Source organism: Scyliorhinus canicula, chromosome 15 (assembly GCF_902713615.1).
Source record: "Scyliorhinus canicula chromosome 15, sScyCan1.1, whole genome shotgun sequence".
NCBI classification, from domain to species: Eukaryota; Metazoa; Chordata; class Chondrichthyes; order Carcharhiniformes; family Scyliorhinidae; genus Scyliorhinus; species Scyliorhinus canicula.
Window position 1 is genome coordinate 144,489,366 of NC_052160.1, and position 27,207 is coordinate 144,516,572.

Genomic DNA, 27,207 nt, shown 5'->3' on the forward strand with positions numbered 1-27,207 from the left:
GGCCTCCTCCTGCTCATCTCTTCTATGTATCTATGTATGTGTAGGTCAATGAGCACATTTATGGTAGGTAAGTTAGGGGCTGGTTTAACAGTGGGCTAAACAGCTGGCTTGTAATGCAGAACAAAGCCAGCAGCGCATGTTCAAATCCCATACCGGCCTCCCTGAACAGGCGCCGGAATGTGGCGACTTGGGGCTTTTCACAGTAACTTCATTGAAGTCTACTCGTGACAATTAGTGATTATTATTATTATCGATGCAATTTAAGTCATGGGGAGCAGAATTTTAATCACCTCAAGTTTACAAAGTACAGTGACTCATAATAATAATCTTTATTATTGTCACAAGTAGGCTTACATTAACATTGCAATGAAGTTACTGTGAAAATCCCGGCGCCTGTTTGGGTACATTGAGGGAGAATTCAGAATGTCCAAATTACCTGACAGCGTATCTTTTGGGGCTTGTGGGAGGAAACAGGAGCACCCGGAAGAAACCCACACAGACACGGGGAGAACGTGCTGACTCCGCGCAGATAGTGACCCAAGCCAGGAATCGAACCTAGGACCCTGGTGCTGTGAAGCAACAGTGCTAACCACTGGACCTATATCGTCCTATGATCAATGCTCATAGCGATGAGTTGGCTCTCCCCGGTCCATTTGAATAGTCAAGTATCGAGGCAACACAAGCATGAAAAGGACTTTCAGCTGAAGATGAGTTGGCAGAGGTGACTTTGCACCGTGTTACAGAGGTGAAAATAGTTTGTTTGTTTAATGATGGCATGAATGAGGTTGAAGGCTCATTTCCAGGTCAAATGTGAAACCAAGGTGACAGAATGGTTTAATTCCAGACTATTGCCAGGGTCATTGTTGCAATAAGAGTCTACAGAATGGAGTTAGGAGTGGGGACCTTAGGCAATAGCTTCCGTCGTCCCGTTATTTAATTGTAGTAAATTTCTGCTCATCTCCAACTAAGTCGAAGCAGTCTAATATTTGAGCAACCGTGGAGGATTGAGCGGTGGTTATGGAGTAGAGCTAGGTGTCGTTAGTGTACATGTGCAAACTAATGCTGCTTTTGGATGATGTTGCCAAGGGACAGCATGTAGTTAAGAAAAAGATGAACACCAGAGGTAATGGTGCACGAGCAGGGAAAGAAACCATTGGAAATGATACTGTGACTGCAATTAGATGGAAAAGAATGAAACCAGGTGAGGGCAATTGTACCCAGTTCGATTACCACAAGTCTATAGTAGCAGAAGTAGGCCATTCAGCCCATCAAATCAGCTCCACCATTTAATGAGGTCATGACTGAACTGATACATTCTTCATTCCACTTTCCTGCTGTATCCCCGTAACCTTTGATTCTCCTACTGATTAAAATTTGTCTATCTCAGCCTTGAAACATATACGGACCCAGCCTCTGCAGCCCTCTGTGACAAAGAATTCCGTTCCACTCTTGAGAGAAGAAATTATTCCTCCTCTGTGTTAAATGGGCTGGAATATTCTGGGATTATGCCCTCTGGTCCAAGATCCTTCCACAAGGGAAAACAACCTCTTGGCATTAATTCAAGCAAGCCCCCTGCGAATCCTATCTGTCTCAATAAGGTCACCTCTTATTTTTCTAAACTCCATGGTATAAGCCTGACCTACTCAACCTCTGCTTCTCAGAAAATCCCACCATACCAGGGATCAACCTCATCTAGACTGCTTCCAATGCCAGTCTATCTTTCCCCCGATCAGGGAACCAAAATTGCTCACACTATTCCTGGTGCAGTCTAACTCGTGCCTTGTATAATTTTAGCAAAACTTCCCTATTTTTATATTCCATTCCCTTTGAAATAAAGATCAATATTCCATTTGCCTTCCCTATCGCCTGCTGAACTTGCATGTTAGCGTTTTGTGATTATTGCATGTGGACCCCAAATCCCTCTTTTCTGCAGTCTGTCTCCATTTAAATAATATTCAGATCCTTTATTCTTCCTACCAAAATGCGTAACATCACATTTTCCTACATTATATTCTATCTGCAAAGTTTTTCTCACTCACTTAACCTTTCTCTATGCCTCTTTAGACTTGTGTTATCTTCGCCACTTGCCGTCTGAACTTTTTGTGTCATCTGCAAACTTTGCAAAAGTACATTCCCTTCCCTTGTCCAAGTCAATATATATATATATTGCAAATAATTGTGGCTCCAGCACTCATCCCCGTGGCACTCCATCAGTTGCACTTTGCCATCCTGAAAATGTCCCTCTTAGCCCAACTCTATCTTCTATTAATTAATCAATCCTCTATCCAAGCAAATCTACCAAATCCCTCTTTTCTGCAGCTTTCTGCAGTTTTTCTCCATTTAAATAACATTCTGCTCCTTTATTCTTCCTGCCAAAGTGCATAACACCACATTTTTCCACATTATATTCCATTTATATGTATATATATATATTCCATTTATATGTATATGTCTATATTATATGCCTCAGATCGTATTTTCGGGATCCTTAAGGGGGAGGGGGAGCAGCCCCAAGTCGTGGTCCACATAGGTACCAACAACATAGGTAGGAAAAGGGATGGGGATGTAAGGCAGGAATTCAGGGAGCTAGGGTGGAAACTTAGAGCTAGAACAAACAGAGTATTATCTCTGGGTTGTTACCCGTGCCACGTGCTAGCGAGTCGAGAAATAGGGAGAGAGAGCAGTTGAACATGTGGCTGCAGGGATGGTGCAGGAAGGAGGGTTTCAGATTCCTGGACAATTGGGGCTCATTCTGGGGTAGGTGGGACCTCTACAAACGGGATGGTCTACACCTGGACCAGAGGGGTACTAATATCCTCGGGGGGAGGTTTGCTAATGCTCTTCGGGAGGGTTTAAACTAGTTCAGCAGGGGATTGGGAACCTGAATTGTAGCTCCAGTACACAAGAAGCTGAGAGTAGTGAGGTCATGAGTAAGGTTTCAAAGGTGCAGGAGTGTACCGGCAGGAAGGAAGATGGTCTAAAGTGCGTCTACTTCAATGCCAGGAGCATCCGGAATAAGGTGGGTGAGCTTGCGGCATGGATTGGTATCTGGGACTTCGATGTTGTGGCCATTTCGGAGACATGGATAGAGCAGGGCGAGGAATGGTTGTTGCATGTGCCGGGGTTTAGATATTTCAGTAAGTTCAGGGAAGGTGGTAAGAGAGGGGGAGGGGTGGCATTGTTAGTCAAGGACAGTATAATAATGGCTGAGAGGATATTTGATGAGGACTCGAATACTGAGGTAGTATGGGCTGAGTTAAGAAACAGGAAAGGAGAGGTCACCCTGTTGGGGCTTTTCTATGGGCCTCCGAGAAGTTCCAGAGATGTAGAGGAAAGGATTGCAAAGATGGTTCTGGATAGGAGCGAAAGTAACAGGGTAGTTGTTTTGGGGGACTTTAACTTTCCAAATATTGACTGGAAACACTATAGTTCGAGTACTTTAGATGGATCCGTTTTTGTCTAATGTGTGCAGGAGGGTTTCCTGATGCAGTATGTAGATAGGCCAACAAGAGGCGAGGCCGTATTGGATTTGGTACTGGGTAATGAACCAGGACAGGTGTTAGATTTGGAGGTAGGTCAGCATTTTGGTGATAGTGACCACAATTCGATTACGTTTACTTTAGCGATGGAAAGGGATAGGTATAAACCGCAGGGCAAGAGTTATTGCTGGGGGAAAGGCAATTATGATGCGATGAGGCAAGACTTAGGATGCATCGCCTGGAGAGGAAAACTGCAGGGGATGGACACAATGGAAATGTGGAGCATGTTCAAGGAACAGCTACTGCGTGTCCTTGATAAGTATGTACCTGTTAGGCAGGGAGGAAGTGGTCGAGTGAGGGAACCATGGGTTGCTAAAGCAGTTGAATCACTTGTCAAGAGGAAGAAGGAGGCTTATGTGAAGATGAGACGTGATGGTTCAGTTGGGTCGCTTGAGAGTTACAAGTTAGCTAGGAAGGCTCTAAAGAGAGAGCTAAGAAGAGCCAAGCGAGGACATGAGAAGTCTTTGGCAGGTAGGATCAAGGATAACCCTAAAGCTTTCTATAGGTATGTCAGGAATAAAAGAATGACTAAGGTAAGAATAGGGCCAGTCAAGGACAGTAGTGGGAAGTTGTGCGTAGAGTCCGAGGAGATAGGAGAGGTGCTAAATGAGTAGAGATAACCCCGGTAACTATAGACCAGTGAGCCTTACTTCTGTTGTGGGAAAAGTCTTGGAAAGGTTTATAAGAGATAGGATGTATAATCATCTGGAAAGGAATAATTTGATTAGAGATAGTCAACGTGGTTTTGTGAAGGGTAGGTCGTGCCTCACAAACCTCATTGAGTTCTTCGAGAAGGTGACCAAACAGGTGGATGAGGGTAAAGCAGTTGATGTGGTGTATATGGATTTCAGTAAAGCGTTCGATAAGGTTCCCCACGGTAGGCTATTGCAGAAAATACAGAGGCATGGGATTCAGGGTGATTTAGCAGTTTGGATCAGAAATTGGCTAGCTGATAGAAGACAAAGAGTGGTGGTTGATGGGAAATGCTCTGACTGGTGTCCAGTTACTAGTGGTGTACCACACGGATCTGTTTTGGGGCCGTTGCTGTTTGTCATTTTTATAAATGACCTGGAGGAGGGCGTAGAAGGATGGGTGAGTAAATTTGCAGATTACACTAAAGCCGGTGGAGTTGTGGACAGTGCAGAAGGATGTTACAAGTTACAGAGGGACATAGATAAGCTGCAGAGCTGGGCTGACAGATGGCAAATGGAGTTTAATGCAGAAAAGTGCGAGGTGATTCATTTTGGAAGGAATAACAGAAAGGCAGAGTACTGGGCTAATGGTAAGATTCTTGGTAGTGTGGACGAGCAGAGAGATCTCGGTGTCCATGTTCATCCATAGATCCCTGAAAGTTGCCACCCAGGTTGAGAGGGTTGTTAAGAAGGCGTACGGTGTGTTAGCTTTTATTGGTAGAGGAATTGAGTTTCGGAGCCATGAGGTCATGTTGCAGTTGTACAATACTCTGGTGCGGCCACATTTGGAGTATTGTGTGCAGTTCTGGTCGCCACATTATAGGAAGGATGTGGAAGCATTGGAAAGGGTACAGAGGAGATTTCCAAGAATGTTGCCTGGTATGGAGGGAAGATCATATGAGGAAAGGCTGAAGGACTTGAGGCTGTTTTCGTTAGAGAGAAGGTTAAGAGAGGACTTAATTGAGGCAAGATGATCAGAGGATTAGATAGGGTGGACATCGAGAGCCTTTTTCCTCGGATGGTGATGCCCAGCACGAGGGGACGTAGCTTTAAATTGAGGGGAGTTAGATATAGGACAGATGCCCTGCCTGCAACAGTAGTGGACTCGCCAACACTAAACGCATTCAAATGGTCATTGGATAGGCATATGGACGACAAGGGAATAGTGTAGATGGGGTTTAGAAGGGTTTCACAGGACGGTGCAACATCGTGGGCCGAAGGGCCTGTACTGCGCTGTAATGTTCTATGTTCTATTTGCACAGTTTTTTGCCCATACTTAACCCTTCTCTATGCCTCTGTAGACTTTTTGTGTTAACCTTGTCACTTGCCATCCTAACTGATGATGTGTCATTTCTGAACTTTGCAAAAGTACATTCCCTTCCCTTGTTCAAGTCAATATATATATTGCAAATAATTGTGGCTCCAGCACTCATCCTTTGACACTCCACTCGTTGCACTTTGCCATCCTGAAAATGCCCCTCTTATCCCACTCGTCTTCTATTAATTAGCCAATCCTCTCTCCATGCAAATATACTTCCCCCAACACCATGGCTCTTTTTATTAAGTATCCTTTTGTGCAGTACCTTATCGAACGCTTTTTGGAAATCCAAGTATGTTCCATCTTCTGGCTCGCTGACAATAGAGGGGTGTTGGAGACAGATGGTGTGATTGACCAAACAGGTAGAGAAGCATGAGGAGAGAAAGTTTACCTTTGTGACTGGCACATAGGATGTCAGTTTTTTAAAAGTATATTTATTAAGATTTTACATTTTTGTAAACAATGCATCAAAATTACAAAACCAATGCAAAGCAGTAAGTAAGGAGAAAAAAACAATGCCTTTGATTCCCACAAACATTCATCCCTCCATTGCAGGAATTCACCAAGGTTCCTTAAGCAACATGGCAATAAATGCTGGCCTAACCATTTAAAAGGCATGAATGCAGAGGGGAACAGGAGAACATTATAACTGGTTCAATACAATCACAAGACATAGCCAGATACCTCTAAGTCCACCAGAGATTAAGGGGGAAACAGTATGAAGCTATGAAAACATGGTAAAATGATGCACAACCCTCCACACCGCATCCGCTCGCAAATACCATGAGAGTTCAGGGTAAATGTTCCCCGCCACATTCAGGCACACACCAATGTACATCTCTAGCAGTAGCAAAGGCACCAATGACCCCACATCCTCCTCTCCTCTGATATCATCTGCACCCATGCAGGAAGCAATTGCCGAATCTTTATATCCATTCTTGCAAAAGAAAAGAAACAAAAAAGTGAAAACCCCAGTTTGAAAGAGGAGTCACATATATACCACACAATGCAAGGAAATCCCAGTCTTGGGTCAGTACAGAACCAACACAATTCCATACATTCGTACAGAGAGGGGCTCACACATCCTTACAAGAGAAAAGACAGCAATAGATAATCAACAAAATCACAAGGGAACAACCTCCAGGATTACAGAAGAGTTGCAGGATATTGACACCATCTATGCTGCTTGGGAAGGCCGATGCCAAGACCAGATCAACAAACACTCCAGGATCTCTCAAAATATTCCAACGAACGAAGCACCTTCGCTTCCACCATCCTGTTGCTCCGCCAATCAACCCACATAGGGCCTGCCCGCGGAGATCCGCTCGATCACCTCTAACTCATCGAGACGAGCATTGATGATAGGATGATATAGGGCCAGAGGTCGACCTCAGCCCTCAAGATCGGATACTCCGTCCAACCTAATGCACACAGCCACGAATCTTCAAACTCAATCAGGAATTCTCACACTTCTCGTCGGGTACCGGGCTCATAGACACACCTTGCCCGGTCCCTGCCTCTCGAACCGATCAGGATAAAGGACACGCCATGTAGCAGGATTTCAACGCCTTGAAAGCAGGCCATTACTTGGGAAAATGCTCTTCTGAATGCAAGAAATCTCCTAAGCGCCTCGCAAAGGATACCTCGCAAAATCTTCAGAGAGATCTCTGAACACCTGCACCACAGAACTGAGATCCTCATCCAGAACAACATTCTCAATGGCAGCCAGCATCCGGATGGACACCGTACCGCTGAGGCGCTAGCCTGCTGACCAGCGACAATGCCGCTGCAGGTTGAATCCCCGGCCCAGCCCACTCTGACCACCATGGTCAGCCGAGGATCTTCTGCAATTTATCTCAACTGCACTTCGCAAAACATCAGGATCCTCCAGGGCCGTGGGACAAGTCATGTATCCCAGGAAAAGACAACATGAAATATGCGCCAGGCTAAAATAAAAGATTACACGATGAGCAGAGCCAGAACTTGAGAAATGCAGCCGTCCCTGTGCTCACATCACGGGTTCCCCCCCGGATGTCATTCTTTATTTTTGGTCAGAGCCGTGTTAGCTCTGTGGCGGGGTGAAGAGCTGATTGGAAGAATTCAAACAGTGAATTCTGGAAAAGGTGGACACGGATTTGGGAGGGGACAACGTTCAAGGGCTTTGGAGATGGGAGGGTAGTTTGTCAAGTTGGTGGGGCCATGAGTTTTTTGAGGAAGGGGTAGATTTAAAGAAATCAGTGACAACATCTAAAAAGAGAAAAAACAAAATACTGAATAAACACGGATCTGGCAGCTTCTATGAAGAGAGAAACAATTAACTTTGAGTCCATTTGATTTCTTCAGAAGAGACTTACTATGACTCTTAAGAGTCAACTCGACTTGAAACATTAACCTTGTTTCTGTCTTCACAGATGTTGCCAGACCTGCTGAGTTAATCCAGCATTTTTCTGTTTTTATTTGAAAATGAAATGAAATGAAAATCGCTTATTGTCACAAGTAGGCTTCAATTAAGTTACTGTGAGAAGCCCTTAGTCGCCACATTCCGGCGCCTGTCCGGGGAGGCTGGTACGGGAATCGAACCGTGCTGCTGGCCTTCTTGGTCTGCTTTAAAAGCCAGCGATTTAGCTGAGTGAGCTAAACCAACCCCTGGCTGGTAATTTCCTGCAGTATTTGGCTTTATCCAGGAAAGAGGCCTGTTATCAACCAACATGTGGACCAGGGGAGGAAATTATGGAGTCCTCAGATCAACAGGAATCGGACTGAGGGGGAGTGAGGTGGGTCTCAGCTCAGATGGGCAAAAAGGGCAGATATGAAAATGAAAGAAGGACTTTGATTTCCATGATCACTGGATCCCTCAAAGTGCTTACAGCCGATTACGTACTTCTGAAATGCCGTCAGTGTTGTAATGTAGAATGTGGAACAGCTCAGCAAACTCCCACAAGCAGTGATAGTGACTGGATAATCTGCTTTTTAATGATGTTTCCCACCCTTTTAAATAGTGTTGTGATCTTTTAAATCTACTCAAGCAGACAGACAGTTGAACAACTCATTGAAAAGATGACACCCACAACAGTGCAGTGCTTCCTCAGTACTGCATTGAGTGTCAACCCTTCATCTTTGTGCTCAAGCCCTTTAGAATCAAAGAATTTACAGTGCAGAAGGAGACCTTTCGACCCACCAAGTCTACACTGGCCCCTGAAAGCACCTTATCCCCATATCCCAGCATCCCCATATAACGTTTGGACACTACGGGGCAATTTAGCATGGTCGTTTCTTTGGTCTGTGGGAGGAAACTGGAGCACCCGGAGGAAACCCACACAGACATGGGGAGAACGTGCAGACTCCGTACAGACAGTGACCCAAGCCGGGTCCCTGGCGCTGTGAAGCAACAGTGCTGACCACTGTGCTACCGTGCCGACTTAATGGGACTTGTATGCAGAACCTTATGATGCAGAGGCAACTGAGCAGCAGCTGGCCTTCGAAAGGAGAGAAAATATAGAAAGGTGCATAAAAGATGATCTTGATATTCGAGTAGCTCTACTACAGCAGCAGTGTTAATACAAACTGGATATGAACCAGATGCTTTCTTCCAGTGAAATAAATGCATTCCAAACCTGCTTTCAGCCCCCTGCAAATATTTTATAGTTGTTTGGGTGGTTCAAAAGCAAGAACTTGTTTTCTCTCAGATTTTAGTTACTTTGGGTGTCGCAGGAATCAGTCACTTTTAAAGTGAGCTGTTGCGTAGGCTGCAATCATTAAAGACTGACTTCATCAGCAATGGGTGTTGAATTGCTTTTTGATCGCAGTTAAATTGCTGGTTTTGTACGCCATCTGTTGTCCAAATAAATAAGCTGCAAGTGATACTACAATCCATTCAGGCTTTTTCTTTTTTTTAATTTAGATTACCCAATTCATTTTCTTTTAAATTAAGGGCCTATTTAGCGTGGCCAGTCCACCTACCTTGCACATCTTTGGGTTATGGGAGGGAAACACGGGGAGAATGTGAAAACTCCACACGGACGGTGACCCGGGGCCGGGATCAAACCCGGGTTCTCGGTGCCGTGAGGCAGCAGTGCTAACCACTGCCCCACAATTATTTAGACTTTTTCTGAAGCAGGAACAAACCTAAATTTGTTTGGCTAACTAATAAAGAAAAACAAACACATTTCTGAATAGCTTTCTTCTCTGTTTCAGATGGTTCAGAAGACTATGGGACCCTACTTCGGCTTGTTTCTTTTATTAAAAAGTCCAAACCTACTGTCCAAGGTGGCTTTGAGGATTCAAATTGTTCTCCTGATCGGAGTCACCGGAGACAGTCCAGTTTCAGGAATTCAAGCTATTCTCCTGATCGGAGTCATCGGGGAGGAACCAGTTTCAGAGATTCAAACTGGTCTCCTGATCGAAGTCACCGGGGAGAATCCAGTTTCAGAGATTCAAACTGGTCTCCTGATCGAAGTCACCGGGGAGAATCCAGTTTCAGAGATTCAAACTGGTCTCCTGATCGGAGTCACCGGGGAGAATCCAGTTTCAGAGATTCAAACTGGTCTCCTGATCGGAGTCACCGGGGAGAATCCAGTTTCAGAGATTCAAGCTATTCTCTTGATCGGAGTCACCGGGAAGAGTCCAAACGCTCAGGATTACGGTAATTCTCTTTTCAAAATACCCAATTTAAACTTTCAGCCAACTTGTAAAATGCATTTATAACAGTCAGATTGCTTTTGTATTTGAAATGCAGAGTTTTAATGTCCATAAACCCTTTAGTACAATTTATATGTAATGAATAAAATAGCTCATAATTTCTAAAGCCACAAAACACCCAAGGAAATGTTCTATTTGGGTATTGACGCACTGAATGGCTTACAGTAATGAGTTTTTATTTCTCTTTACAAGGGAGCGTGAATATTCTAGAAGGAGAGAAAATCGGAGGTCTGAAGAGAGAAGTGGATCTCTGCGAGATCGTTCCAGAAGTCCAAGTTCCTGTAATAGTTATTATCAAAGGGAAAGAATGGATTATGATCAACACAGACAGCAAAGTGACTTTGAAAAGTCTTCTCGGATGGATTATTATATGGACAGAAGCCGAAACTTTGACCGAGAAAGGTCTTGTGAATCCAGGAGGTATCAGTCTAGAAATAGTGATCCTTGGCACACTAATTCTGAAAAGAGTGAAAAAGGACACAGTTACAGTGAAGAAAAATATAGAATAAAACAAAGAAAGGACCGAGAGTACCATTTCTAATGGTATGTGTGTTGATTTTGTTGTCTTGTCTTGGACTTGAAACTTGTACATAGTAAAGAGTAAATATCCTGTACATTAATCCACCCTGATGGAAGTGAACTTTAATCTTCCCCACAGGATTCCAACAAAATCTACTTTTAAATAGTCTGTACAGGCACGTAGCCAAAGCAAATAATGTTGGTGTTTATAAGATGGGTTGTCTCCTGTTGATTAATTGTTCGCCATCACGTTTTCAGTTTTTCTCTCCTTTTATAAGGGCCTCCATATACCATCACTGCTCTTAAACAAGAGGCTGGTGACTTAATTAGTATCTCGACCAACAGCTAGTGTAGGCATCACGTTAATTACATGGTTACTAAAATTCCACGTCAGGTTTTGTTCAATTATGCCATTCTTATTGTAAAATATTTAGTCTACTATTTTTTGAAAGGTAGAGAAAGTGATTCTTGGGACACCTGAAGTTAATGGCAATGCCATTCTTTTGCTCTCTTAGAGTAAATAGTGGTGGAAAGTTAGTTGATACATAGAAGTATATGGAAGTTACAGCACAGAAACAGGTTATCTGCCTCAACCAGTCAATCTATCTCAGCATTTATCCTCCACGCAAGTAGGTCCTAATCACATTTACCTGCCCTGTTCTCATATTCTACCTATCAATTCCAATGTTAAATGTTGGTATAGTTTCTGCCTCAACTATTTACCTTGGCAATGAATTCCATCGGCCCAGCACTCTGTCAAAAGCTTTCAATGCTGAATATCTTGTGTTTAATTTTATACCCATTGTTCCTTGTTCTCGGGGTCACTACTATGCTTCTACTGTTCCATTCCATCCTATCAGAAGTTTAAATGCTTCTAATATCTGTGCAAATCCATGATGCTCTGATGAAAAAACTTCAACTTTCCAGTGTTTCCTGTGTTGTATTTGTTCACACCAAGGAGCATCCTGGGGAATCTGCTTCATAACCTTATCATCCTTGTAATTAATTGTATGGAGTATTTTTTATTTTTTTCCCCAATTAAGTGGCAATTTAGCATGGCCAATTCAACAACCCTGCACATCTTTGGGTTGTAGGGATGAGACATGGAGAGAATGTGCAAACTCCACATGGTCGGTAACCCAAAGAAGGTGGTGTGGGGCAACAGTGCTAACCATTGCATCACTGTGACGACCAGTATGGACAATATCAATACAACATTCAACTGAAATTTTATTGAAGTTTTGTATAGATTTATCTTTCTTTGCTTTTACGTTTTGTCCGTTTTCTAAGATAACACTCATTCTGAATACCTTATCAGCTTTAGGGGCTGCATTAAAGGTTCTTTGTGTCCAAGCCCTCCAAATCTCTGCTTTTCAGCAAAAAGAAGCCATTTATTTAAAACTTAATTCATGTGCTTTTTCAAAATGTGTCACCACAAACCTTAGAACATAGAACATAGAACAGTACAGCACAGAACAGGCCCTTCGGCCCTCGATGTTGTGCCGAGCAATGATCACCCTACTTAAACCCACGTAACCCGTATACCCCTAACCCAACAATCCCCCCATTAACCTTACACTACGGGCAATTTAGCATGGCCAATCCACCTGACCCGCACATCTTTGGATATTAAAGTCAGTATTCCTTACAGCTTTCCTTTTGCATTCTAAAGAATTGTTTGTATCATATTTCTATTACTTTCAAATGGTCACCCTGCTCCCTGTAGGTCTGAATCCAAACCATTGGTATACACTAAACAGAAGTGTCCTCCGATCTCAAGCCCGGGGCCATAGTACACAAGTTTCAACCGCTTGGGAAAACTGCCCTTTTCTGTTTAGTTTTCCAATTTAGGGGCAATTTTGCTTGTCCAATTTGCCGAGCCCTCATGTTTTGGGTTGTAGGGGTGAGACCCACGCAATCACGGGGAGAATGTGCAAACTCCACACAGACAGTGGCTTGGGGCCTGGATCGAACCCGGGTCCGCAGTGCCGTGAGGCAGCAGTGCTAACCACCACCCCTAAACGTGCCGACGTTTAGTTCCCGGTGTTGAATTCAGTTTACTGTACTCCCTTAACTTCTCAAAAATCTGTATACCTTGAAGAAGGCTCTCCTAAACTCCACGGACACTGCATGTTTGTGTACGCTGATTAATAGTCTGCCTATTTATTTTATGTTGGATTTTGATAATTGCACCATGGAAGTTGTAACCTTGTGGCTACATAAAAGGTGATGCGAGCCCCTCAATCCTTGCAATTGAAACCCATGCCCGACTGTATCGTAGTCGTTCCTGGCAGTGGTGTTTCGGCTTTACTGGAGTGTGTCATCAGTCAGTTATTGTTTGTGTAACTGCACAGATAATGTTGTTTTTGGTTATGTTCTATAGGTCTGATTTTTCTTCAAATCGCAATTTCAAAAGGAAGTTTAATTGGCTTCTGAGAGGATACAAAAATAATGAAGGATAGTGCGAGTTCACTCCAGATAGATCATACTTTGAAAGAATATAGTGGCTTCAGGGAAAGTGCTGGACAGACTTAAAGAAATAGTTCAGTAAAATAATTGTATTTGTTACGAAGATTATCTCTGACATTGTAGCATTTTTCCTGTCCGGATTGACGTTTTGTGTTTAAAATGTTGACCTTTTTGGGGTTTGACTGCTGCCTGCAAACAACACAAAATTCTACTGATACTACTCCAATCATAATTGTTTCCGCTTGGTTTAGCACAGGGCTAAATCGCTAGCTATGAAAGCAGACCCAGGCAGGCCAGCAGCACGGTTCAACTCCCATAGCAGCCTCCCCGAACAGGTGCCGGAATGTGGCGACTAGGGGCTTTTCACAGTAACTTCATTTGAAGCCTACTTGTGACAAGTGATTTCATTTGTAACTTTTTCACATTTTTAAATGAAACAAACTATTCAATGCCTTATGGAATTCAGACACTTAAAATGTACATCGGGTAGTCCTATTTCGGTCAACTTGCTATATTAGTGTTAGCAGAATAGTTGTGCTTTGTTGTTGAATTCTGGTTTGTGTGTATTTTTTTAGTTTATATCTGCTGTACTTTTTTATTGCATCTTAGAGTGACTGAATCAGCTTTATGATGTATGGAAAATGATATGTCTGTAACTTGTGTAAAACATTCAGTAAGTATAAATTTTAATGTTTTAAAATATTAAGCACCAAGAAGAAATACATTGGCTATGGACAATTTTTTAACTTTTATGTTCACTTGTCAGTTACTTACCAACAAGTGATTAGTGAAAAGTTCTGAAACTAAGTTGATATGTCACACACGCCAATGACCAGCAAAGTAACCATTGAAACTAATGAAAATTAGAGTTGATTTGTATGAAATAAGCAAGATCCTCCACAAAATTAACTTAGCTGCATATTTCATGGTTGAAGATGCTCGATGTTCTGAATATAAAATCTCAGCTAGCTGAATTCTGCACAATGTTTGACAGAGGTTTCTGTTTACAGCAGTTGGTGAATTGCTTTATTTTACCTGTCTCGAGGTGAGTGTGGGGGTGAATGGAGATCGGAGCTTTTTCTCCTCCTGCCTTTCCCCACTGCGACTGTAGCTGCAGTCATTAACATTTTTCTGACTTGCTACAATTTCTCAAGTTGCAGTGTGTGAATATGCACATGGTTTCCATTTAACCATTGATAGCATTGCCAGCCATCACATTCCACACAATTAGCTGTTGGTAAAGTTGGGCGGTGCAACCTAGCTCTGGACAACAGAGTTTGTTTAATAATTGTGATTGAAGTTTGGAAGAATTAAGCAAGCTTCAGTTCCTTTGATTTTGTTTCCTTGTCCAAGTTGATAGTGGCCGTGCAGGAGGAGGAATTGTGGATTTATCACAATATTGCAATAATTGTTGTTGTCTGGAATGAACCCCGCTGATGATCATTGCGAGGAAATCCCACATTCCTGCAGGCAAATCCGGAAAGCCCATTCTTAACTATTTACTTTTGGAATCATGTGCAAAGGGATGAAAAACATTGAGGGAAGTTTTGTAAATATTCAAATAATGAAACATTTATTAAACTTTAAAACACAACAAAAAGGCAACAGTAAAAATGATATTGACAATTAACTACAATAATGGCTACCCAGAAAGTATACCTTCTATCTACTTTCCTAAACTGAGTACATCTTCAAAGCAGCATCCCATATTTTGCATGGACTGCTCATTGCAACTGGTTGTGGCTATGACCCAAGCCCTCGATGGCTAGTCTCCACTTTGCTTCAAAAAAGTATCTGTTTCGCCCTGCTACCAGGCTAATCTGCATTTCAACTATGTGCAGCTAAATCCCTAACCTTTCTATCCAGTTCTTTACTCTTCATCTTTGTTCCAATTTGCTAAAATATCAAATATGTTCGCATCTAATGACACGCCATGTATTGTCACATGTTGGCTTACATTAACACTGCAATGCAGTCACTGAAACTCCCCTAGTCACCACATTCCGGCGCCTGTTCGGGTACACTGAGGGAGAATTCAGAATGTCCAAATTACCTAATGAAGCACGTCTTTCGGGGCTTGTGGGAGGAAACTGAAGCACCCAGAGGAAACGCACGCAGCTACGGGGAGAACGTGCAGACTCTGCACAGTGACGCAAGCCGTGAATCGAACCCTGGAACTGTGACGCAACAGTGCTTGCCCACTGTGCTACCGTGAACTTGATTTTGAGTGGGTAAAGTGAGATCTGGCTGCCTGATGGGGATGAAAGGCGCAACGAGGTTTCAAGTTGTGGCCTCATTTGCATCTTGTTGATTGTGAGCCAATCACTCGCTAGTTGAGAGGTGGGATTTCTATTGGTGGGAAAAATTTATATAGTGACTGCATCACTTAAAGAACAGTGATTTTAATTTTGCATTCGGCACATTATTTCAAAGCCTCTAGATTTAGAAATCCGAGAGAAGTGGGTATCGCGGCAAAGGTGAGGAGGGGTTTTCTTCCCCTTGGATAACTCGTATTCCTAAACACCGCAGCAAGCCTGGAGTAATAAATACCTGAACAATCATCCCAAGTAGATGGCGAAGACAATTAGCTGACGAGATATATTGCCATCTTACATTCATCGAGACAATTGCAAAGAATGCCAAATGCCAACAACTTGTGCTGTAGAGACAAAGTGCTCTGGCTGAGGTAATGCCATGTATAAGGCTACAGGGACAGATAATGAGCTACATGCTGATTCGCAGACCTCTAATAAGCAGGGTCAGGGGCCAGGGAAAAAACTAGCCCAGGTGGCAAATCTGAAAAGCAGAGCAGATGGTAGCTCTGCTGAGGGTAGTTGCTGGCCAGAGCTCAAAATCACAAAAAGAAACTGCACTAATGCACACTAAGAATTATTCTTCAAGTTGGACCAAAATGTCCGAGAGTATGAAAGAGTGGTTTGCAGCTTGTGCAGCGTTTTGTCTTAATCTTTATTATCAGTGTCACAATTAGGTTTGCAATGAAGTTACTGTGAAAAGCCCCTAGTCGCCACATTCCGGCCCCTGTTCGGGTACACAAGGAGAAATCAGAATGTCCAATTCATCTAACAGCACGTCTTTTGGGACTTGTGGGAGGAAACCGGAGCACCCGGAGGAAACCCACGCAGACACGGAGAACGCGCAGACTCCACACACTGACCCAAGCCAGTGAACCTGGGACCCTGGAGCTGTGAAGCAACAGTGCTACCCACTGTGCTACTGTGCCACCCATATGACAAATGGTGAGAGATTTGATGAGAGATTTTTCAGAAGAAAGAGATGGGTTTTAGCTGTTGGCCCAGACACAATCTGTCTTTGACTTCAAAATCCAATCTTTTCACCCAGAGCTGGATCATGTGGTCTCACTCTGAGATCTCCAGGTCTGTACAAGAAGCAATTTGTGTCTTTTACAAATGCCGCACAGTAGCTGCTGTAAGCCAGTGTTCTTTGCTCAGGAAACGTAGCCTTTGCAAAAAATTGGTGTAACAAATACTCAAAAATATTAACAGGCCAAATCATGAATCTACTGGTTGTTATAATAGGCACAAAACACTCAACGTTGCACATAGCCTAAGGGAGTATAGTAAGTACAGGGTTCAAGTAAAAAAAGAAATGAAATCAAAGGAAGGCAATGTAAAAATATTAGCTTGCACGTTTCGCCAGTATATTGTTATTTTTTTGTTGCAAAGCCTTTTGTCTGTTTTGTGTTCCCTGCTTTGTCCCCATCCTGCGGCCTGCCTTGATTTACAGTCTTCCGGTTGGCTACTACAACCTTACTGCACCATTTGGGATTTCTGTTAAACTACAGACTTTCAACAGAACTGGAACACCCCTGTCATGTTGGACCAGGCCACAACATCCCCTCTCAGTTCTGTGGCAGACCGTGTGATGTCGTTTGATAGATTTGGCAAGCAGCCAATTGGTGTTTGTGGGATTCCCGGCCCGCCCCTATCGTTGCCTGTGGTTGGTGAAGCCAGTCAGAAACTTTCAGGGAAGAGGGCGGGTCTTCTGGAGGGTTCCATTTTTTGTCCAGTTCGAAGAAAGCTCAGCTAGAGGGGAATCTGAAGGCTCTCTCTCCTCTCTGCCAGGCGGTTTTAAGAGACATTCTGGCTAAATCTGTCAAGACTTTCTTGTTTAAAGGGGCACAGGCAGCTATCAGAATTGGGAAAGAGATCTTTGAATGTGAAAGTGCAAACCGGCAGCACGGTAGCACAAGTGGATAGCACTGTGGCTTCACAGCGCCAGGGTCCCAGGTTCGATTCCCCGCTGGGTCACTGTCTGTGCGGAGTCTGCACGTTCTCCCCGTGTGTGCGTGGGTTTACTCCGGGTGCTCCGGTTTCCTCCCACAGTCCGAAGATGTGCAGGTTAGGTGGATTGGCCATGATAAATTACCCTTAGTGACCAAAAATGTTTGGAGGGGTTGTTGGGTTACGGGGATAGGGTGGAAGTGGGGGGTGCAGACTCGATGGGCCGAATGGCCTCCTGCACTGTATGCTCTGTTTGCCCACGGGTCATTCAACAACCTGCGAACTGTGTGTGGCAGGGGCAGGGAAGAGCTCAGGATTGAAGCTTAAACTGAGAATACTCCTTAAAGTGCGGCCAGAGTTCCAGCGTAGGTTTCAAAGGAGAATAAACCTATGTTTACCCTGTAAAGGAGCATTAGTAATCTCACCAAGAGACAAAAGCTCTATTTAGTGGTAGAAGAACAGAAATGTACTCATCTGAACATCTTGTGTACAGCGCCATCTGGTGGCCGGTGAAGAGAATTACACTGATCTGAAAACCCTGTACCTAGTTCCATCTGCTGTTCGAAGGACAGAATTGCGCCAACCTGAACCTCTTGAGTAAATCTAGTTCCCAGAGGCCGCACACCACAACAGTGAAGATCATCTCAAACCTACCCTTTAATCCCCTTTTTTTTATCCACACCAACCCTTATCTTCTGTCTGTCTTGTGTGTGTCTGGTTACAGGGTGGGATGGAGTTTTGGGATTAGGTAGACCTATAGACCATTGTTCTGTTATTTCTTTATATATATTCATCATTTCCTCTTTGTAAATAAACAGTTTGTTAATGTTTTACTCATAAATCTGGTGTCTGTAACACATTGGAGCAGTCAAGGATCTTCAGAAAACACAAGTTATTGTTTATTTCATTTATCATAGATTATCATAGAATTTACAGTGAAGAAGGAGGCCACTCGGCCCATCGAATCTGCACCGGCTGTTGGAAAGAGCACCCTACCCGAGGTCAACACCTCCACCCTATCCCATTAACCCAGTAACCCCACCCAACACTAAGGGCAATTTTGGACACTAAGGGCAATTTATCATGGCCAATCCACACAACCTGCACATCTTTGCACTGTGGGAGGAAACCAGAGCACCCGGAGGAAACCCACGCACACACGGGGAGGATGTGCAGACTCCGCACAGACAGTGACCCAAGTCGGAATCGAACCTGGACTGGTTCAAACCTAGAGCTGTGAAGCAATTGTGCTATCCACAATGCTACCGTGCTGCGGTTATGCCGGGATGCTGGAGTCTGTGCGGCTGGAATTGACCGCGCATTCACCCAGGGTTTCATAACAATGTAAAGAGCAAAAGGATAGTTAAGTGAAAAGTGTGACCCATCAGAAATGAAGAAGGGAACTTGTGTGAAGATGCAGAGGATATGGGAAGAGTTTTAAATGCATTTTTTGTCTCTGTATTCACAAAGGAAAGAGATTATGTGGATATAGTAGTCCAAGAGGAGCAGTGTGAAACATTGCATAAAATACGAGAGGAAGTGGTTAAGTTGCCAGGGCCAGATGGATTGTTTCCTAGGATGTTGAAGGAAGTCAGTGAGGAAATGGCAGATGCTCTGAGGATTATTTTCCTATCTTCACGAGACACGGGAGGTTCTAGAGGAATTAAAATGTGAGTCCGATTTTTAAAAAATGGTATGAAGGGAAGGCCAAACAATTATGGGCCGGTTAGTCTTACTTTAGTGGTGGGAAAATTGTTCGACTCAATCCTGAGATGGGCGGTGTGGTGGCAAAGTGGTTAGCACTGCTGCCTCACGAAGCTGAGGTCCCGGGTTCAAACCCAGCCCAGGTCACTGAGGAGTTTGCACATTCTCGCCATGACTGTGTGGGTCTCCCCCACAACAAAAGATGTGCAGGGTAGGTGGATTGGCCATGCTAAATTGCCTCATAATTGGGAAAAGAAAATAATTGGGTACGCATAATTTGTAAAAACAAAATATCATTCCTGAGGGACCAGATAAACTTAGAAAAGTATTGACTAGTCAGGACCAATCAGCAAGGATTTGTTAAGGGAAGGTCATACCTTACAAATTTGATTGAACACTTGAGAAGTGACGAGGAGGATTGATGAGGGTAGTGCAGTGAATGTAGTCTATATGGATTATGGCAGACTGCTCAAAAAGTAAAAGCCCATGGGAGACGGTAATGTGGCCAATTGTACCAAAATTGGCTTAGTAACAGGAAACAAAGGATATTGGTTGTTGGCTGCATTTGCGAATGAAATATGTTCCACTTGACTCAGTGTCGGGACCCCTGCTATTTGTTTATATATTAACGATTTGGGCTTGGACATGGGGAGCACGATTGGGAAATTTGCAGACGACACAGAAATTGGCTGTGTAGTGGATAATGTCAAGGTTAGCTGTAAGCTCCATAATGATATAGATGGGTTGGTGGAGTGGGAAGGAAAGTGGCAGATGGAGTTCAACTCCGATAAGTATGAGGTAATGCATTTAGGGAGGTCAAACAGTAAAAGGGAATACACAATAAATGGGAAATACTAAGAGGGGTAGATGAAAGGACCCTAAAGGTAGCAGTCCAGGTAGATAAGGTTGTAACAAAGACATCTGAAATACCCTCCTGCATTGGAAAAGGTATAGAATACAAAAGTAGGGTTATAATGATGGAACTGTCTTAAGACACTGGTGAGGCCACAACTGGAGTGTATGCGGTTCTAGTCACCTCAATACAGGGAGGATGTAAATGCTCTGGAAAGAGTGCAGAGAAGATTTACTAGAATGTTGCCAGGGCTGGAGAGTTGTAGCTATGAGGAGAGATTGGAAAGGTTGGGGTTGTTTTCTTTGGAACAGAGAAGGTTGAGGTATCCAAAATTGTGAGGGGTAGAGATAGAGTTCCATAGAATTCCTGCAATGCAGAAGGCCGCCTTCGGCCCAACAATTCTGCACCAACCCTCCGAATGATCACTCAATCTAGACTCTATCTAGGTCCACTCCCCTACCCTATCCCAGTAGCCCCAACCATCCTACACACCCTCAACACTAAGGGGCAATTCAACATGGCCAATGAACCTAAACAGCACATCTTTGGAATGTGGGAGGAAACCCACGCAGACACGAGAAAGTACAAAGTCCACACAGAGCATTACCCAAGGGAGGATTTGAACCCAGGTCCCTTGTGCTGCGAGGCAGCAGTGCTAACCACTGTGCCACCAAGAGGAGCCTGTTTCCCTTGGCAGAAAGTTTTAAAAAAAAACAGAGGTCGTAGATTCATGCGAATTGGCAGAAGGTGTAGAGGGGACATGACGAAAACATTTTTACCTAGAGAGCGGTGGTGTCTGGAATTTGCTGCCCGAGTTAGTGGTGGAGGCAGAGACCCTAAACTCTTTAACAAGTACCTGGATCTGCACCTTAAGAGCTGTAAGGTACACGGCTATGGACCAGGTTCAGGAAGGTGCAATTAGAAAGGGCACCTGGGTGTCTTTGGGTCGTCCTGGACAAGATGAGCTGAATAGCCCCTTTCTGTGCTGTGTCATTTCTATGGTTACATCCAGTATGTAATAATAATAAAATTAATTGAAGATGTGCGTTGTGTTATTGTCTGATTTAAAAGGATAACGTTTTATGATATAAAGTTTTCAGTTTTTATATCACAGTGTTCAATAAAATCTCCCACACATTTTGTATAACCTGACTTAAAATAAAACTATAATTAAATCAGAATTGGATATACCACAAGAATTCATCAGTAAGTCTTATTGAACTGAATTTACAAGAAGTTTGTTCCTCACACCGTAAGGAATTGATTTCCACCGGAAGATTTTCAATGCAGCCTTTGGCTTTACAATGTTTAATTTTGTTTGCTACTAATTTAGAAGCAAGAAATTTATTTGTGAATTTTCTTTTCTTTCAACTTGTGCTCCATCTAAAACAACACTGAAGCCAGCTGTCCCTCCTACTCAGGCTCCGAGTGAGGGTGGCAGCGGGTTCTGTGCTGGCAAAGCTAATGGTACCTACCCTGATCCAAAAGACAAGAGCAAGTTTTATCAATGTGCCAATGGAAGGACCTACGTGGAAAGTTGTGCTTCTGGATTAGTCTTTGATTCTTCCTGTGAATGTTGCAACTGGGCTTAATGAGAAAGCAGAAGGTAGGCTTGCTTAATAACCTAAATAACAATTCAAAACAGGTAATCTGTGGAAAACAGTAATATTGAGATTGTGTAAAATACCAATGTAGACTTTATTACAAGTCCTGAAGTAATGTTTCAAGAGATAAAAAATATATGAGTAAACTTTAATTAAACCCAGCTTGCTGGGTGTATATTTGAACAAATCCTGACAATTCACGTGTCAAATAAACGTAGGTTCATTTTCCCAGTGTCAATGGGGTTGGAATGGATGGTATGCTCTTGTTTTGGTGTGATTCTTATTGGTTTATGGGATGTGGTGTTGTTCTCATGAACACCTTATTGCTCATCCTTAAATACCCTTGATTAGCCGCCATCTTGAACCACTGCAGTCCCCTCGGCAACGCTCTGACATCATAGACACCGGCAATGACATTTTCACTAAACAAGGTTGCTGAGTTTTATTTCAGCCCAAGCTACTTTTCCATATATGTTCCAGAAACTGGTTGTGGAATTGGGGAATTCTGTGTATGTGTGTGTTGTTCTGGTCAGTTCTGTTGGGTGAAGATGTGTCACTGGGGAAGGAGAAAGGCGACGAAATAGGAAAATAATTATAATTAACTAATAAACCCAATGTAAGTTGTTTTTTAATGTAACTGATGTGATATTGTTGAATGTTGCCCCAATGTTTCATCATTGTTGAATAAGAGAACACTAAAATATTCGTTCTTTTTCCAGCCGCCTTCAATCTTCGTTGGGCATCAGTGAAGCTGTAACTGGTTTCAGTTTAATTACTGAAGTGACTCTACTTTGTGGGTGAAGATCATTAATGGACCACATCGAATTTGTCTCAACTGAAGATATAAAATGCAGTTTAAACAGCAAACTGACGAGTTGCTGTAGTGCATCTTACAGATGGTATATGTGACTGCCGCTCTGCACCAATGGTGGGGGGGAATGAATTATTCAAGGTGGTGAATTAGGCACTGTTCAAACCACCTGTCTGTCCTGGAATTTGTTCCTGCTCCTTGCCTGTTGAGGAGCTTCAACATTATTTTGCTGCTGCTTTCTCGTGTTTGGGTGGGATATCAGTCTAACTTTCCGAGCATTAAACTTGTTCATTGAACCAGGCTCACACCTGAGCCTCTCTTGGGTGAGTACAAATAAATCTGAGACAGGGGGAGTTAAATATCCCAAACAAAATAGCCCAAAGTGTCCAATCCAAGGTTATTTAAATCTTTCAATTTATTTTGTTTTGGTTCTGAAAGAAAAAACCTTACAGAGAGGAAATAAGACCATTTTAACAAATCAAACAATGTCATTGTTTACTGTATCTCAAAGTGATTTGAAAATCACACAATTATGTCCAGGTGCTTTGTTGACACCATTGCCCCAGATTCCAATGGGAAATAGGCAAACAAGTTTCATTTGTGCGATTCTCTGCTAATGTATTTATTAATCCTAAAACCAGTTTGCTCATAAACATGTAATTTATCACAACAATCGATTTAATAATGTCATACAAAGACATGAGGGAGGAGCTGGCCAAAGTTGATTGGAAAAGGAGCCTAGCAGGGAAGACAGTGGAACAGCAATGGCAGGATTTTGGGGGTTTATTCGGGAGGAACAACAGAAATTCATCCAAAGGAGGAAACATGCAAAGGGGAGGTCAAGGCATCCATGGCTGACAAGGGAAGTCAAGGACAGCATAAAAGCAAAAGCATACAAAGTGGCGAGGATTAGTGGGAAGCCAGAGGATTGAGAAGCCTTTAAAAGCAAGCAGAGGACAACTAAAAAAGCAATAAGGGGGGGGGGGGGGGGGAGAAGATGAAGTATGAGTGCAAGCTAGCTAGTAATATAAAGGAAGATAGGAAGAGTTTTTTTCAATATCTAAAAGGTAAGAGAGGAAAAAATAGACATTGGACCACTGGAAAATGTGGCTGGAGAAGTAATAATAGGAAACAAACATATGGCAGATGAACTGAATAGTTACTTTGTGTCAGCCTTCATGGTGGAAGACACCAGTGGGATGCCAGAGCTCCAGGGGACAGAGGTGAGTACAGTGACCATTACTAAAGGTTCTGGGGCAACTTTAAGGTCTGAAGGAGGATAAATCACCTGGACCGGATGGACTACACCCCAGGGTTCTAAAAGAGATAGCTGAGGAGATTATGGAGGTATTGGTGTTGATCTTTCAGGAATCACAGGATGCAGGAAAGGTCACAGAGGACTGGAAAGTGGCTATTGGAACACCACTGTTTAAGAAGGGAGGGAGGCAGAAGACAGGACATTATAGGCCGGTTAGCCTGAATTCGGTCATTGGTAAGATTTTAGAGTCCATTATTAAAGATGAGATCGCGGAGTACTTGGAAGTGCATGGTAAAATAGGACTCAGTCAGCACGGCTTCGTCAAGGGGAGGTCATATCTGACAAACCTGAGAGTTCTTTGAGGAAGTAACAAGGAAGTTAGACAAAGGAGAACAGTGGACGTGATTTATTTAGGTTTCCAGAAGGCATTTGACAAGGTGCCGCATAGGAGACTGTTAAATAAGTTAAGAGCCCATGGTGTTGAGGGTGAGATCCTGGTATGGATAGAGGATTGGCTGACTGGCAGAAGGCAAAGAGTGGTCCTCTGGAGGATTGGAGGGTCAGCAATGCCATAGTTACCCAGGTACGAGAAGTCCTTTTAGTCCTTTCAGCTTTCCTTGGGTAAGTATTCAAAACCATCCAAATTTAAATCGGAGTATCGGATCATCCCTCGTGTAATGTAATCGCCCAGAGGAAGTTTAAAATTCCCAGGCAATTCCCATTCAGTCGTTGCATGAGGACATCTGGAGGGTTCCCCAACACATCACCTCATACCTCTTGGGTACGGTCCCCGGGAACAGGAGTTTTTGGGCCTATAATCTTCTGATATAAACCAAACATCAATAAGTTGAACAAAAATGCCCCAGGATGACAACCACTGGTGGATTACTGTAACCTAATAAAATGTTAACGGAAACCTAAACAGAAATGTCATTCCTGGAGGTGAAGATGCATCCCTGCTCCCACTGGGAGGATACATCCCTGCTCCCACATCAGAAGGACAAAGGGACTTGGGAGTCCTTGTTCACGATCCTCTTAAGGTTAACGTGCAGGTTCAGTCGGCAGTTAAGCAGGCAAATGCAATGTTAGCATTCATGTCGAGAGGGCTAGAATACAAGAGCAGGGATGTACTTCTGAGGCTGTATAAGGCTCTGGTCAGGCCCCATTTGGAGTATTGTGAGCAGTTTTGGGCCCCGTATCTAAGTAAGGATGTGCTGGCCTTGGAAAGGGTCCAGAGGAGGTTCACAAGAATGATCCCTGGAATGAAGAGCTTGTCGTATGAGGAACGGTTGAGGACTCTGGGTCTGTACTCAGTGGAGTTTAGAAGGATGGGGGGGGGGGGGGGGGGGGATCTTATTGAAACTTACAGGATACTGCAAGGCCTGGATAGAGTGGACGTGGAGAGGATGTTTCCACTTGTAGGAAAAACTTGAACTAGAGGACACCATCTCAGATTAAAGGGAGGATCTTTTAAAACAGATGAGGAGGAACTTCTTCAACCAGAGAGTGGTGAATCGGTGGAACTCTTTGCCACAGAAGGCTGTGGAGGCCAAATCACTGAGTGTCTGTATGACAGAGATGGATAGGTTTTTGATCAATAAGGGGATCAGGGGTTATGGGGAGAAGGCAGGAGAATGGGGATGAGAAAAATATCAGCCATGATTGAATGACAGAGCAGACTCATGTGGGCTAATTCTGCTCCTATGTCTTATGGTGTTAAAATGTAGCTGTGGTTACCTCAAACACAATCTCACATTATCACACTGAAATCTGGTAAATACAAAGACAAACCAGCAGATTAGCAAATTCATTTTGCACCCTTTAATTGTTCATTTATGTTTTGAGGCTGCGTGTTGCAAACAAATGTATTTATTCAGAGACTATGGACCAGAAGTGGAGTGTCGATCAGCGTCGGAGTCTCACTCTGCTCCTTCTCACTTCCCCAGGTCGGGGTCTGCATATTCCTCGCCCGATGCATCCCTGCTCCCACTGGGAGGATGCATCCCTGCTCCCACTGGGAGGATGCATCCCTGCTCCCACTGGGAGGATGCATCCCTGCTCCCACTGGGAGGATGCATCCCTGCTCCCACTGGGAGGATGCATCCCTGCTCCCACAGGGAGGATGCATCCCTGCTCCCACTGGGAGGATGCATCCCTGCTCCCACTGGGAGGATGCATCCCTGCTCCCACTGGGAGGATGCATCCCTGCTCCCACTGGGAGGATGTGATGAGACCACCAATTCACGCGACACGTGGTTAGAAGCGAACAGTGGTTTGAATCGTCTTACAACAGAGCCTGCCTGGGACAAGATGAACTCTAGATGAACTGGCAGGCAGGCTCTCAACATCAACCTTTATACTTCTGGTTAGGGGAGGAGCCATGGGCGGAGCCAAGGGTGGAACCCAGTACAAGCTCCTCATCTCCCCCTATGGGTAGAGCCGCGCAACTACACATGATCTAGTACAAAGTACAGGCTCAACACATGTTGTACAATACAGTGTGGATTATTAGTGTTTATAATTCACCCCATGTGAAAAAATCAAGTCCGGTGGGGGGTAATGGCTTACAAATTGAGTCTGTCTGGTGGTCGAGTTGTCCGTTGTGATCGGCGGAGCACCGGGGTTGCAGCCTCTTCTGGTGGCTGGACAATCACGGTTGGTTGGGGTACGATGGCGGACTCCGGGGGTGATTCTGTCCGAGCTTTGTACCCGACTGGTTCGACTGGGGGGCGCTGGAAGCTTGTGGGTGCGGGTGCGCGGAACATGTGTAGCGACCCGGTAGGTGCGGGGGCGTGGGGCGCGACGAGTTGGGTGGGGTGTAATGTGAGGGGTACCTCGGCGGTGGTAGTGGTGGGATTCGACCCTGCCGGCGCTAGGTCCCGGAGGGATACAGTGTCCTGACAGCCGTCAGGGTACTCTATGAAGGCATATTGGGGGTTTGAGTGGAGTAGGAGTACTCTTTCTACGAGTGGGTCAGTTTTGTGCGCCCTGACGTGCTTTTGGAGGAGTACCGGGCCTGGTGTCTTCAACCATGCCGGGAGCGAAGCCCCCGTGGTAGTACCCCTGGAAAAAACAAAGAGCTGCTCGTGAGGGGTCTGGTTGGTGGCGGTACATAGGAGGGACCTAATAGCGCGGAGAGCGTCGGGGAGGACTTCCTGCCAATGGGAAACCGGGAGGGTCAGTAGGACGGTCTTCCAGACGGTTGCATTCTCCCTCTCCACCTGCCCATTCCCCCTGTGGTTGTAGCTGGTAGTCCTGCTCGAGGCGATGCCCTTGTCGAGCAGGTACTGACGCAGCTCGTCGCTCATGAAGGACGAACCCCGGTCGCTGTGTACGTAGCTGGGGAAACCAAACAGGGTGAAGATACTATGCAGGGCCCTAATGACTGTGTGGGAGGTCATATCGGGGCACGGATAGCAAAAGGGAAGCTGGTGAACTCGTCGATGACATTCAGGAAGTACACATTCCGATTAGTCGAGG

The 27,207-nt window shown here is 44.2% G+C and overlaps 1 protein-coding gene across 4 annotated transcripts in view; it reads left to right on the forward strand.

Moving 5' to 3' along the window:
- LOC119978657 (cleavage and polyadenylation specificity factor subunit 7-like) overlaps positions 1-22,525 on the forward strand; it is a 74,961-nt gene extending 52,436 nt beyond the window's left edge. The window contains exons 8-12 of one of the 4 annotated variants that reach the window (XR_005463521.1): positions 9,744-10,191; positions 10,440-10,790; positions 13,845-13,908; positions 21,455-21,660; positions 22,378-22,525. Coding sequence is in view for 1 of the 4 variants with exons in the window: in XM_038820444.1 (XP_038676372.1) it covers positions 9,744-10,191; positions 10,440-10,788 (797 nt within the window). In the remaining 3 variants the exon portion in view is untranslated. Of the gene's footprint in view, positions 1-9,743; positions 10,192-10,439; positions 10,791-13,844; positions 14,836-21,454; positions 21,661-22,377 lie in introns of those variants that run through there. The other 3 variants (XR_005463522.1, XR_005463524.1, XM_038820444.1) reach the window with 3 other exon arrangements.
- Positions 22,526-27,207: the final 4,682 nt, after the last annotated feature.